Source organism: Agelaius tricolor, unplaced genomic scaffold (assembly GCF_023055355.1).
Source record: "Agelaius tricolor isolate 1412-34295 unplaced genomic scaffold, bAgeTri1.0.p SCAF_13, whole genome shotgun sequence".
Classification (NCBI taxonomy): Eukaryota; Metazoa; Chordata; class Aves; order Passeriformes; family Icteridae; genus Agelaius; species Agelaius tricolor.
Genome location: NW_027269273.1, coordinates 12,174,472 through 12,186,713, shown reverse-complemented (window position 1 = coordinate 12,186,713; position 12,242 = coordinate 12,174,472). Strand labels below are relative to the sequence as shown.

The 12,242-nt window shown below is 38.6% G+C and overlaps 1 protein-coding gene across 1 annotated transcript in view; it reads left to right on the top strand.

Moving 5' to 3' along the window:
• The window catches only part of SH2D4B (SH2 domain containing 4B), a 62,722-nt gene extending 52,852 nt beyond the window's left edge, over positions 1 to 9,870 (top strand). Inside the window, exons 7-8 of the mRNA XM_071438746.1 lie at positions 1,142 to 1,362; positions 4,027 to 9,870. Coding sequence (XP_071294847.1) covers positions 1,142 to 1,362; positions 4,027 to 4,119 — 314 coding nt within the window. The 3' untranslated portion in view covers positions 4,120 to 9,870. The remainder of the gene's footprint in view (positions 1 to 1,141; positions 1,363 to 4,026) is intronic.
• The last annotated feature ends 2,372 nt before the right edge of the window (positions 9,871 to 12,242 follow it).

Below are 12,242 nucleotides of genomic sequence, written 5' to 3'. Positions count from 1 at the left end.
TTTCCTTAAGGACTTAATTAGAGCATTCCAAACATTCGGGTAAACCCATCTCTGTGCAAACTGATAATCCCTGAACTATGTGTGTTATTACACTAAAACCAGGTGGCTTCATGGAACTCTCTCTAGGACATGTGTAGGTTTCTACGATGACAAGCAGTTCCATTAAATATTACATACATTGTTTGGAGAAAGTTATCCCCACAGAGAGTAACTTTGGAACATGTACATACATTATTTACTGACGTATGGTGCCGTGTTCACACTCAGAATGGCCTAATTCAACATCTGCTCCTGATGAGAAGGAGCATCTGGTGTTTCACAGATAATTGAGACATGAGCTGACTGTCCTCTAGGCTGACCAGACAGACTGGAACCAGGCTCTCTGGGTGGATGGTAAGACCTGGTTCAGTGCCAGGTGTAATTCTGATCACACCCTTGTTATGGGTTGTGATTAGAATAGGTTCTATCTGTTATAACGTCTATGCAAGCAGAAGCACCAGCAACTTCAGAGTTGTGCCCCAGAATCAGAAGGAACAAGAGAGATGAAAATTTTTCCAACACAAAAGAATAAAATGGGAAAGTTTTTGAAACTCTACTCCCGTTAAACCTTTCCCTCAAATTTACCTATATGGATCTATGCATGTGTATGTGTGTGGATGTACAAAAGCAGAGAAATTCTTTTTCTCCTGACATTTGCTTTACATTCCTTTTGTAGGACATATTAAGCAGTTATAAGACAACAGAGTCTGCAGAACTGCAATACAATTGCAAATATCAGCAATGCATTGCAAATTCAAGCTGCAATGCCTAGCTATTCTAGTCTGCTTAAATGACAGCTTGTCCAGAATTTGCTGGTTTGATAGGCCAGTTGCATTTATTTATCCTTTGAAAAAGAAGTAAGGATGGGAAAAAGCAAGTCTTAATCATCAAATTAAAAAGCATATCTCACCAGACTCCATCAAAACCCTTACAGCTATCCTTCAGAAGCAAACAGCATAAACATTGTCTCCATCTCCTCCTAGAAACATTCCAGCCTTCAGAAGTTAGGCCATTGTGATTTCACTTCTGTTCAGTGTTTGCTGCATTTGATTGCCTCTGGCAGACCTGTTACCAGCATAACCACGGGGTTTTTTCTTGCCAGGCATTATCAGCCGTCAGGAAGCAGAGGAGCTGTTGATGAATAAATCTGAAGGCGCGTTCCTGGTACGAGTCAGTGAGAAAATCTGGGGCTATGCCTTGTCCTACCGCCAGCAGAACGGCTTCAAGCACTTCCTGGTGGATGCTTCGGGGGATTTCTACAGCTTCCTGGGGGTGGATCCAAACCGACACCCAACGCTCACTGACCTGATTGATTTTCACAAGGTAACACTTGCTAGGTGGAGATCAATAGCTGAGTGGAATGGATTAATAACTTAATGAGGAGCCATGTAGCTTGAAACCACACTGGAAAATAGGAATGACCATAGTGGGAAAGAATATTGTACACTAAGCCCAGCTGTAACATTCATACTTCTGTTGCAGTGAATCAGAAGGCTTTTCCCCTTCTTTCAAGTGCTCCAGTATGTACTTGTGTCCCTTTGTACAGTGTGTACTCTCCTTGGCTACAAATGGCCTAATAAGGGCTGACAGATGTAACGCTTTCTGAGCCTTTTTGCTGTGGAAAATTGGATTGGAAATACCATAGAAAGGTCTTTCAATGAAATTTCAGTATTTTTCTACCTTTGATGTGAGGGCTGTAATGTGCAAAAGCAAGAGAGTGTGACCCTGCACTAAAGAAGGGAACATGGAGGGGCTCTCTTTTAGGGATGTATTAAGGGTCACTTCTTATTACCCAAAACAATCTTGCAAGAGGAATTTACTATTCGATTTTAGATGGGTTTGAATTACTTTACCTCTAGGTTCTGTTTCTTGTTGCCAGACTGTAACTAAATAGGAGCACTGTTTCTGAAAGCATAAATTGTTTTCATCTGGCATCTCCCTATCTTCATCAGTTTTAATTCTGTTTTTTTCTTAGCCACCCTTATAGTTCCTCTTCATCCTTTCTTTTCTAGTTCCCCATCCTATTTTATCTTTTTCTCACTCTAGTCTCAGAGTTATTCTATAAATTTTTTCTTCACAGCTTTTAATTTTTTAAGTATTCAGTCTCAGGTTATTTTTCTTCTAAATTCCTTGTCTTTTAAATATTGCTTTTATCTCACTTGTTTTGCAGTATCTGTTTAGTGTTGCCTTAGTGTCCCCTCAGAGATTACTATGACATTAAATGTCCACGAATTATATTTCCACATGGGAAGATCGTAGGTGTCACATTTGACTAAAATATATGTCCTCCCCTAATTTAAATAAAACCTTTCTCAGTGGCCACCTTGGAAGCTCAAATCCCTGACAGCCTTCTTGTACACAGTGTCCTTTTGGCCAATTTGGGTTAACCAACTGGGCTGTGTCCCCTCCTAGTTCTCCCTTATTCCCAGCCTACTCTGCCAGCAGGGCCTGAGTGGGAAAAAGAGAAAGCCTTTGTGCTGTGCAAGTGGTGATCAGCAATAGCCAAAATTGTAGTGTGTTATCAACACTGTTTTAGCCACAAATTCAAAACATGATGTCACAAAACTTCACAGGCAGCTGTGAAGTTCCATGCCATCTAGCCAGCCCCGGTGCACCTGGAAAGAGTGTAACCAGGGCTTTGTTAGGGCAAGAAAAGCAAACATACAACACCTCAAATCCAGATTATCAGGTGTTGGATGTGCAACCTCTGGCTAATGTAGTTTCCCCTCTGCCCCTGGTGATGGCGACAACCAGTTCCAGCCATCTGTGCTCCAGCTATATTCCTGTATTTTCATCACAGCTCATGTTAGGCAATCACTGTATTAGGAACACATCTATTTACAGACAGCAGTAGAGCACTTGTCAGAAGCAGAATGGCTTTTAGTTCCTGCCATTTAAAAAAAGGAAAAAACTTGCTTAGGTGTCCCATGATAAGAGTTAATAGCTGCCCCAGCAGTAAGCCTATCAGGGAAACCAGTTCAGCTTTAATGCCAACACACAGTTCTATTTTCTCTTTCTAGCTTATGGCTGTATTAAAACTGGTACGTTTGGCAATCACCTCAGGAGGTATTTTATCCTGTCTGTCACTTGGTTTTCTTAGAGGCTTTTCTGTCTGCCCTCTCTGGTGAAGTACACTGTCGATTGTCCCAAAGCCTCCTGGTAACCCCAAGCAATCTGTATATGACTGGTTGTGCTGTGGGCACATTTTCCCTTGCAGCTATTGCTATATATTTTGGAAAAGGTGCTGCTTTCCTCATGGCTATTTTTAGCAAGAGTATACTTCCCAACCCCAAAGATTGCCTTTTTTTTAAGGCCCCAAGGAGGAACTGATGTAACTAATTTTTTACTTGCTTATACTGAGTGACTTCCTTTTGTTTCATTTTGATTAAAAAACTGAGAGGTCACTCAAGCAACTCAGCTGGCAGACACAAGGAGGTGGTAACCATTAGTTGGAAGAACAAACCTTACAGAATATGATGTGAATGTGCATCTTGTGTGCATAGGTGCTGTGAGTACAGACTGCCTTTTCCTAGCCAGGGCAATGTCTTTCACCTTGCTGTCATCAGTCAGAAAACTGTTCCTGTGTGTGTGAGCACTCAACACTGAGCTCCTGCTCAGTCTGCCTGGGGGTAGCAGCATGGTAAGACTGGCATCTGTCTGTTCAATTAACCCATGAGAACACCCTCTATAAGCATCTGTAGTTGAATTCCTAAGTAGTGCAGCAACTTACAAGTAGTACAAATCAGAGTCTCTTGGGTGTGCTGATTTCACTTCTTGAGAATAGCACAAGTTGCTACCAGCATAAATAAGACAAAGGATGAAGAAAATGACTAACCTGTAAGATCCTTTTGCTGGTCTGTAATTATTTTATCAAGTGTTTATTCATAGTTGCTAGCCAGTTACAGAGGAGTGATGGCCTTCATTGCTATTCTTAGAAGGTAGGTGCAGTTTAGATCTTTGGTATTTTAATTGGTTTTATCATTCCAGGAAGAAATCATCACATCCTCAGGTGGGGAGCTACTCCTGGAGCCATGTGGACAGCAGAAGAATCCACCAGACTACAGCCCTTTATTTGAATAACTGATCCAGGACCAACAGGAATGCATTCTGGATAGCTGTAGTAATAGATAGTTACAAAAGTAAACAATGGAAGTAGTTAACCCACTTTCAAAGCCACTGGTCTTGTGGCCAAAAATTATCCTCATTAGGAGGCCTAAAATATTTCTGGTTTGCATCTGAATTATCATCATCATTATTCATACTGCTAGCACTTAAAAGGTGAGAAATTACCAGCAAATTGCAAAAGAGGATTACTTAAAAAAAATTTTCAAGGGGTTGTAGCCAATTGCACGGAATGCTAAATTCCTGTCCTAATTTTCTCATGTTTTATACTGCAAGAAGCATGGGCAGGAGCCATTCACAGAGTACTGTATCAGTGTTGGTGAACAGATTCTGTGTTCCAAAGCAAGGTTTGACAGTTTCTGCTGACAATTTCATTACCCAATGGTGCACTTTGATGACAAGAGAAGCAGCCTTCAAACATCCCTGTTAAGTTTGTGATTGTGAATGTAATTAGGTGTAGCTTGAAAGTTGCCATTATGCTTTTGAATTCAGGCCTACAAAGTTCCCCACAGCAGAGACAAAGGTCAGACACATTTTATTTACATTTTCATGAAGCCCAAAAGCCTTGGAAGGAATCTTACTCCTGTACAGTAAGTGGTCAGTTTATTCTAAAGGAAACTGTTTGATTTGCTGCAATTCTCTCACTGGTCTTGTCACACTTTCCACTTTTAGATGTACAAGAGACACAGTGGATATTGCTAGCTTTACTTTGCTATAGGACTGGGTATTTTCCTTTTCTGAGTTATGAGAGGGTGGGGCTGGTATATTTATACATAGAAAAGGTACAGCTAATTACAGTATCATCATGCTATTTTATATGTAAAACCAAGATGCACACAGTGTGTTCCTGAGCAATTTACTATAAATATTAACCCCATGAAAATTGAACAGAAGCCTAGATCTGTGGGGCAGTTGCTTAGTGCTTGGACTAGAAAAATAATAAACTCTCATCACAGTACACATAGGAAAGGCACACTGAGCATATTTCTATAAGCTACTGCTTTGGGCAGTCTCTGAGCCCTGTGGGGTTCTATTCAAAATCCAGGTGAGATCTCTCCTGAACCCTTTCTCCTCAAACAGTCATTTGACTCTTGACTCACTGGTACCTTCTGTACGCTGTCTGATCTAGATGGTAAAATCAACCAGGAAAAGAAACTTGTCTTATCCAAGCCAATAAAGCACACTAAACATTTCAGGTGCTAAACAGTAAATATTTGCGGTAGTAATAACAGTATTTTTTTATAATTAATTTTATGGCTAACTCATACTAAAGTACAGATTTTTGTACACAAGCCTCATTATTGGTCAGGAACATTTTTTTCTGTTAACGTTGGGTTTTGTGTGATTTAATCCGTCAACGTTTCTGGCCCATGAAAAGAAAATTCTGTTGAATGTCCCACAGAGACAGCTGGGCAGTTTCTGTACCAATAACTTGGCACACTGGCTCAGGAGGTTTTAAATAGTTAGCACCTCAGAACATAGCAAGTCAGGACACAGCAAATAAGCAAAAAAGATCTGCTTTCTCTGAGCAAACCAGCTCTGCTCTTTCTCCCTCCTTCAGAAGCATCTCAAGAACCACCTCAGCCTCAGGTTATTCACAGCTGCACAATTATTTCATGGAACAATTCAACCTTTACTTAAAGGAGAATGGAAAAGGACCTTTAAAATTATAAAAAATATAATTATCCACAGACATACCTCTGAGGTCAGAAAGCAGTAGACTTTAGGTTTAGACTGTACAGGATTAGACACCTAGGTGTCTTTACAGACCAGTCTTTTGCCTTTATGCACTGAAGAAAACCCCCCAAAAAACCAAGAACAACGACAAAAAACGCCCATGAAAAAAAACTCCCAGACCTTTTCTCTGGAAAAGGCACTAGGCATGCTAGAAGACATGCAAATTCTAAAGTTTTCAGAAGATTACTCAACACAATGCTGTGAATGTTTATAGACAGAATATTGAAGAACTTGTTCCACATGCAATTCACATTCAGAAGCTGATAATAATACTGCTATTTATTTCTAGTGACACAGTTCCTAGCAACTGCTTGTGTTTTGTTTAGCATTAAGAAGGCCTGGAAATAATAGCTCTTTAGCTTATGTGGCTCTTGCGATGTAATTAACATTATTTTCACTTCAGAGCACATTTCCTAATTCTAATTTTCTATTTTTTTGTCTGTCATCAATTTCTCACTCCTAGTTTTACCTAGCTTTATTTTAAAGTCCTTTTAAGTTCCCCTGGAAATGATATTACTTGAAATACTGCAATTTCTCCTGAGAGTTTTACTCTCCTAATAAATGGCAGAATTCACAAGTAAAAGAATTGCTTGTTTTTTCTCCCTTAAGCCCCACAGAAATAATAAAAAGTATTCAGCCAATTCATAGAGTTACTAAGAAAGAAATCTAAACAATATAAAACGAGAAGCAGCTGCAATGAAATACTGTGCACTTGGCTGAAGATAAGTTTTGAAGGAAACAAAAGGAGATCATAGCTAGCAGAAACTAACAGAAGCTTTCCTTGGTAGAAATGTGCAGCTGTTGCCAATATACTTGAGTGAAGTACAGGCGTGGAGATGTTTTCTAAGTTAACAGGTGCTTCTTGTTGCCTAAGGGGGCAACAAGATAATAAGGGGACTATGAAAATGTAACCCAGTTAGTAGGAAGAATAGGAGATAAAGCAGTGAAAGAATAAATATGGAAAATTAGGAAAATAAGAAAGGGTGCTTATCCTGTTCTTTTGAAAGCCTTTTGGATTTTTGCTGCCCTGGGAGGAAGACCAGGCACTGCTACCTCTTCTCTCTACAAGTCTGGAAGCTTTCAGCTTTGAGCTAAATCTACCTTGGAGGTAGATTTGGCACCCTTGAATCTGTAAGAGCTGGGCTGGTCAGTGCTGCAGCCTTGAATGCTTCCCTCTGTCTGCCTCTCCATGTAGTGCTGGCTGCAGCTGTTCCTCACTGGCTGAAACAATGGGCCTGGTGCTGCCATTTCCTTGGCTGCCAGGGGGAGATTTTGCTCATCCCCCTGGGACCTTCCAGTCTTGCTGCCTGACCTGTTTTTCTAGTGGTAACTATTGGTAAGTCGTAAGAGGGGCGTGTTATGGAATTTCCTTACAAGATTCCCTGTCAATGTTTCTTGCTGATGCAACCACCAGGAGTTCACTGAGAGGTCTGCTATGGTAATTGTGTTTCATAAAGAAAAATGCCACAGCTGTAAGGTAAACTTTTAAACTTTAAAATGAATTAACTTTTCTCGTATCTGTTTCACACCAATAAAATATGGCACACAAGGTCCAAAGCTTGTTTGCAGGTTTCTTTGAAAAAAGCATCTCTTGAGGATTTATTCTTGCTTCTTCATAGATCCACAGATTCATCTGTTCTTTTGAATTTTGTTTTAATCTGTTATTGTACACAGACATCTCCAATTTAATACTTCCCTCTTCTCTCAAAAAGAACAAAAGTAAAAAATTGACAGTAATCACAAATGAGATTTCCAAGGCTACTCAAAGAAAGTAGATGCCAGTGTAACTCTTGTAATTAATGGAATAATGATGTAGTATGAATTTTGCATACTAGTTTTATAATAGATATCCTGGATTATTCTTTTAGGTACTAAATCCCTATTCTGAACAAATCCTAAGCTAAATAAAATAACACCTCCCTCCTGAAGGGGATACCTAAAAATTGCTTTTATAACAGAGATTCACTTTCAGGCTGAGTAGAAACTATTTCAAAAAACCAGATTCAGAGGGAGAATTTCCATTAGATTTCAGTTACCTTGAATCAAATTAAACCTATTTCTTGGCTGAAGTGAGGCAGTATTAATACACTGACTACAGTAGAATACTTCAGTTTTGTATGAACCAGGAATCCACTTCTGCTCAGACTTCCCTTGAAACACCAGAAACCTGAATATTGAGCATTCATGAAGTTATACCACATTTCACTGCAGTCTAAATTCTTCCATTTAACACAACACAAACCTTCTAGACTGTGGCAGTTTACAGTGGGAGAAACTTTTCTCTTTCTATTAATAAATTCGTTTCCATATTTACAAGTCAGAGCTTATTTTCCAAGGAATTTCAAGGACTGGCTTTCTTTTATGTCTTATTGTGGCTTTGCTTTAAGATTCATTTTTCCCTTCCCAAGAGGATGGGGTAAGTGACCTCTCTGAAATGTGTCCCTGGCCAGGCTATCAATTGCAGAATGAGGTGTTTGCACTTGACCAGATGCTTGCTTTGTGTTTCCTGAGATGAATCTCCTGGATACATACTGTCAGATGATAATGATGCGTAATTGATTTTTATAGCTAATTTCTTGCCATGCAAGTGTTGTGTGAAAGCATCTCTTCAAATATTTGTTTACTGCTAGTGATTAATCCTGTAGCTTGTATATTTACATGATGGCCCATAGCTAATGCAAATTTTCTACTAGGCTGGAGCCTTCAATGGATTTGGGTTCTTCTCTCTTGGAATTTCTTCCAGTAGTTTTAAATGAAGGTAACATTTTATGGTATCTTTATACAACAAAAAGTGACTTTTCTTATGGAAGAGAAATAACTTCAAAAGAGACTGGACATTTAGTTTGGTCCTATTTGTGTCCTTGTGATGTATGTACAAAGAAAACACTTGGCATGTTAATGTCTCTTTTAAAGCTTAGCTGCCATTTCTCCCCCGTTCTCAGTTTTAATGAGAACTGTGGGTGGGAGAAGGCCCTAAGCTCCCAAGCCATGGAGAGAAAAGAGAGGAGGTAGGACTGGTTTATTCCATACAGATTTTCATATAACAGCAGGCAAAGCTTGGATTAAGTACTTCCTGGGATGCACGGGTTTTCCTGCTTACCATTCAAGCCAGTGTCGTCACTACTTTTCCCTCACACAACAGCAACAAGAAGCAATTCCTAGTGGTAAGAAAAAAGCCCAAAGCTGTTCAGTAAGTAACATTACAGTGCCCCAGGAATGATACAGAAGGAGTGTGGACCAAGAACACAGTGAAGACTTATTTTGTTTAGGGGTGTGTAGAATGGGAGTGATTGCAAATTCTTGTTTGGTAGAAGTTAATTCTTTTAATGATTGTTGTCATTAATGGTCAATGCATGTGAAGATGTGGCCAAGTGTGATGTACCTTCTATTCCACAAGCTGGGAGAGGACTGCCTGAACGGAAAATCAGACATTGTTGTCTTAGACAAAATTACTAAGTATTCTTGTAGTTTATTTGGGGCAGAAAATTGTAAAATGTATAATGCATATCAGGATTTACAAATGTAGAAACCATGTACTGCTTACCATGTGAAATATCATGAGTTTGCCAGTGTAATTTTCACAGCACTTAAAAACTCAGTGAAGAATAAAGGTATCCCTGGTTATTCTGCTCTCCTGTAGGAAATGCCAGCATTGTAAACAAGAAAATATCTTCCCATCTAGGAATTTAATCTTAATAATGGACTACAGCAAGTCATTTCTGAGACCTGTACAGTGAACACTGCACTGTAATTAGTAAGATAGCCAGCCTGTTGCACTTATGTCAGTTCTTGATTATCAAAGTCTTTTTGCTCATGATAACCAGATGCTAATGTGAAATATCTTTTTAGGAAGTCATTCAAATCCAATGTAATGAAGAAGCATTAAAGTATATGTTTCATTATAATTTTTACTGTTGCCTTTTTCTCTCAAGGAATCCAAGAAAAAAATAAAATTCTAACAGCAATGCATAAGTTCTGGTCTGCCTTCTAGACAATATTTTGCTACCTGTTATATGCTGTACTCACATAATGCTACTTCATTTATTTTTAATTTCAGTAGTCTATAAGATATATTAGAATCTGATTTTTAAATAAGAAAGCAGTAGAGACAGATGTAGGCAAGCAAACCATTCTGTGGGACAAAAAATATTTACTGAATTCCAAAGCTGAGATCCCACATCATTTGCTGGAGTTCATGTGGCAATCCTTAGTTGATAAATATGAAAATTTTTTATCAGGGCTGCCTGTTAAAATCACTTTTCCCCAGAGCTACTCTAAAATCTTCCATTGACACTATTTGATAAAAAATGTTCTGTTTTCAAAATGCCAAGCTTCATAAAATTGTTTCATCTCCTTAGAGTAAAAAAAAAAAAAAAAAATTATCTAAGGGCATTTTTAATTGCAGAAAATATGAAAAATGTGCTCAAATTTAACAGAAAAAATTTATATTTCTATTAATCTCTAAAAGAAAATGTACTATATTATGCTCCAAATTCAATGTAGATATTCAATGTTTTTGACATTTCATTAGGTATCCATTCACTCCCTTAATGCTAGTTTCCTTTTAAGGGAGAATTAAAATACCCAGGGAACAGTTACTCAAAATGTCAAGCCCATTAAATATCTGATCTGATGACTGAAATAAATTTGTCAAGGTTTAAATAAGACCCCAGATAATTTTCTCCAGAAAAAAAATGAAGCTAGGAAAGTGAGTTTAGAAAAAAAAATGTGGATGCATTTTGTCCACAGTTTTGAATATATTGTGTTACATGCTTGGATCCTTAGAGTATGATTTACATTTATACACTGCTAAAAAGTCTGAGCATCAAAAAGTAATTAATTTAAATTGAATAATAAATAACATAAAGGAAATTAGACCTACTGTTCCAGTTTCTCTATCAATGGTTATGTAAAGGACCAAGCCTATTCATGAACATTTGTAGAAAAAAAGTATCTAATTTTCCAAGTTGTCATTGTGATCAATCACAATAGAAATCTCCTCCTGGATGAAAGTTTGTGATTAAGAAGTACAAAGTTCAGACTACACATTCAAATACCAAATGGAAACATTTGCAGTGTACCAGCTCCTTGCAAAGGTGAAACATCCCACAGAACAGCTGTGGTGGTGTAGCAAAAATGAGTAGCTTGGATTCCAGTTGTTCTCCTCGGGCTGGGCTAGAAACAGGCACTTCAGAGTTGTATCAGCTCCTCTGCCAAAGACCACTGATTATTTGAGAAGGCAGGATCAGGAGAGAGTGAGAAAACTTGTGAACCTTTGAAATATTACTATGAAAGGAAAAAAAACCAACTTCCCCTTCCCCACCCTAGATAAGAATCAGTTTGTAATGGGGGAACAAGGAGGCATTGTGAAACTGGCAGACATTGTTTCCTGTTGGGGAGGAGACATGTACACAATTTGTAGAAGTCAATGAGATGGAAGTGGGGAATAAAGATTTCAAGCCAGGTCATTTTTTATTCATTCTGTTCTACAGCAGTGCACATACAGCCATGAAGTGCTTGGAGTGCTAAACCCATCTGTTCTCAGGAGCAGCTCGCATCCAGTGGGCTAAAAATACTTGGTCTGCCAAGGAGACAGTCGAGGTACTTTGAGACATCTTGGATGCTTTTACTTTGGGCCACAGATAAAGGTGATAAATTAAGAAGCATCGGGGTTCTTTTTTTTAAATCTTTTTTCCTCCCCCAGACCTATTAATAATGAAGCAAATTCAAAACAACGAAGGAGAAAACTGGCTGCTGGCTAAGACGCTGTTCGTAATCCTGGGTCTGCACCTGCCCACCGTGCTAAAGTTCAATTCAAGTTACACTACAGTAATTGATGATCACTTGTCATATCCCTTTATAAAGCTTTTTCATCAATGTCTCTTGTGGTTCATTTTCTATCAGCAGCAAATCAATGAAATTTTAATGGAATAGAGAGCCTTCTTGAGACTGAATTATGTTGCTTTACCTGTTTTAATATCAAGTGAAGTTCTCAAAGGCTCAACAGATAATAGTTTTTCAGATTTTTTTCTTTGATAACTTTGTTTCTGTAGAATGGTGGCATCTTTGTAATCAGCTGTAATCAAGATTGAAGGCATTAATGGACTGTACTTTTAGAGACAATAGGAAAATGTGGGGCTTGAAGCTGACAGCCAGATCCTTATAAATGCTGTAGCAGTAGAGTAGGGAATGCATTAACTCCTGGATGTGGCGGTTCAGGGAGAATCTGAAATGGTTTAAAAATCTCCAGGGTAATGCAGTAATTACCCAGGCACAGGGAAGTACAAGGTCACGAATTGAGTTCCCTTCTTGAAAACTGCAGCGGGAGCTGTATTGTTCTCAGA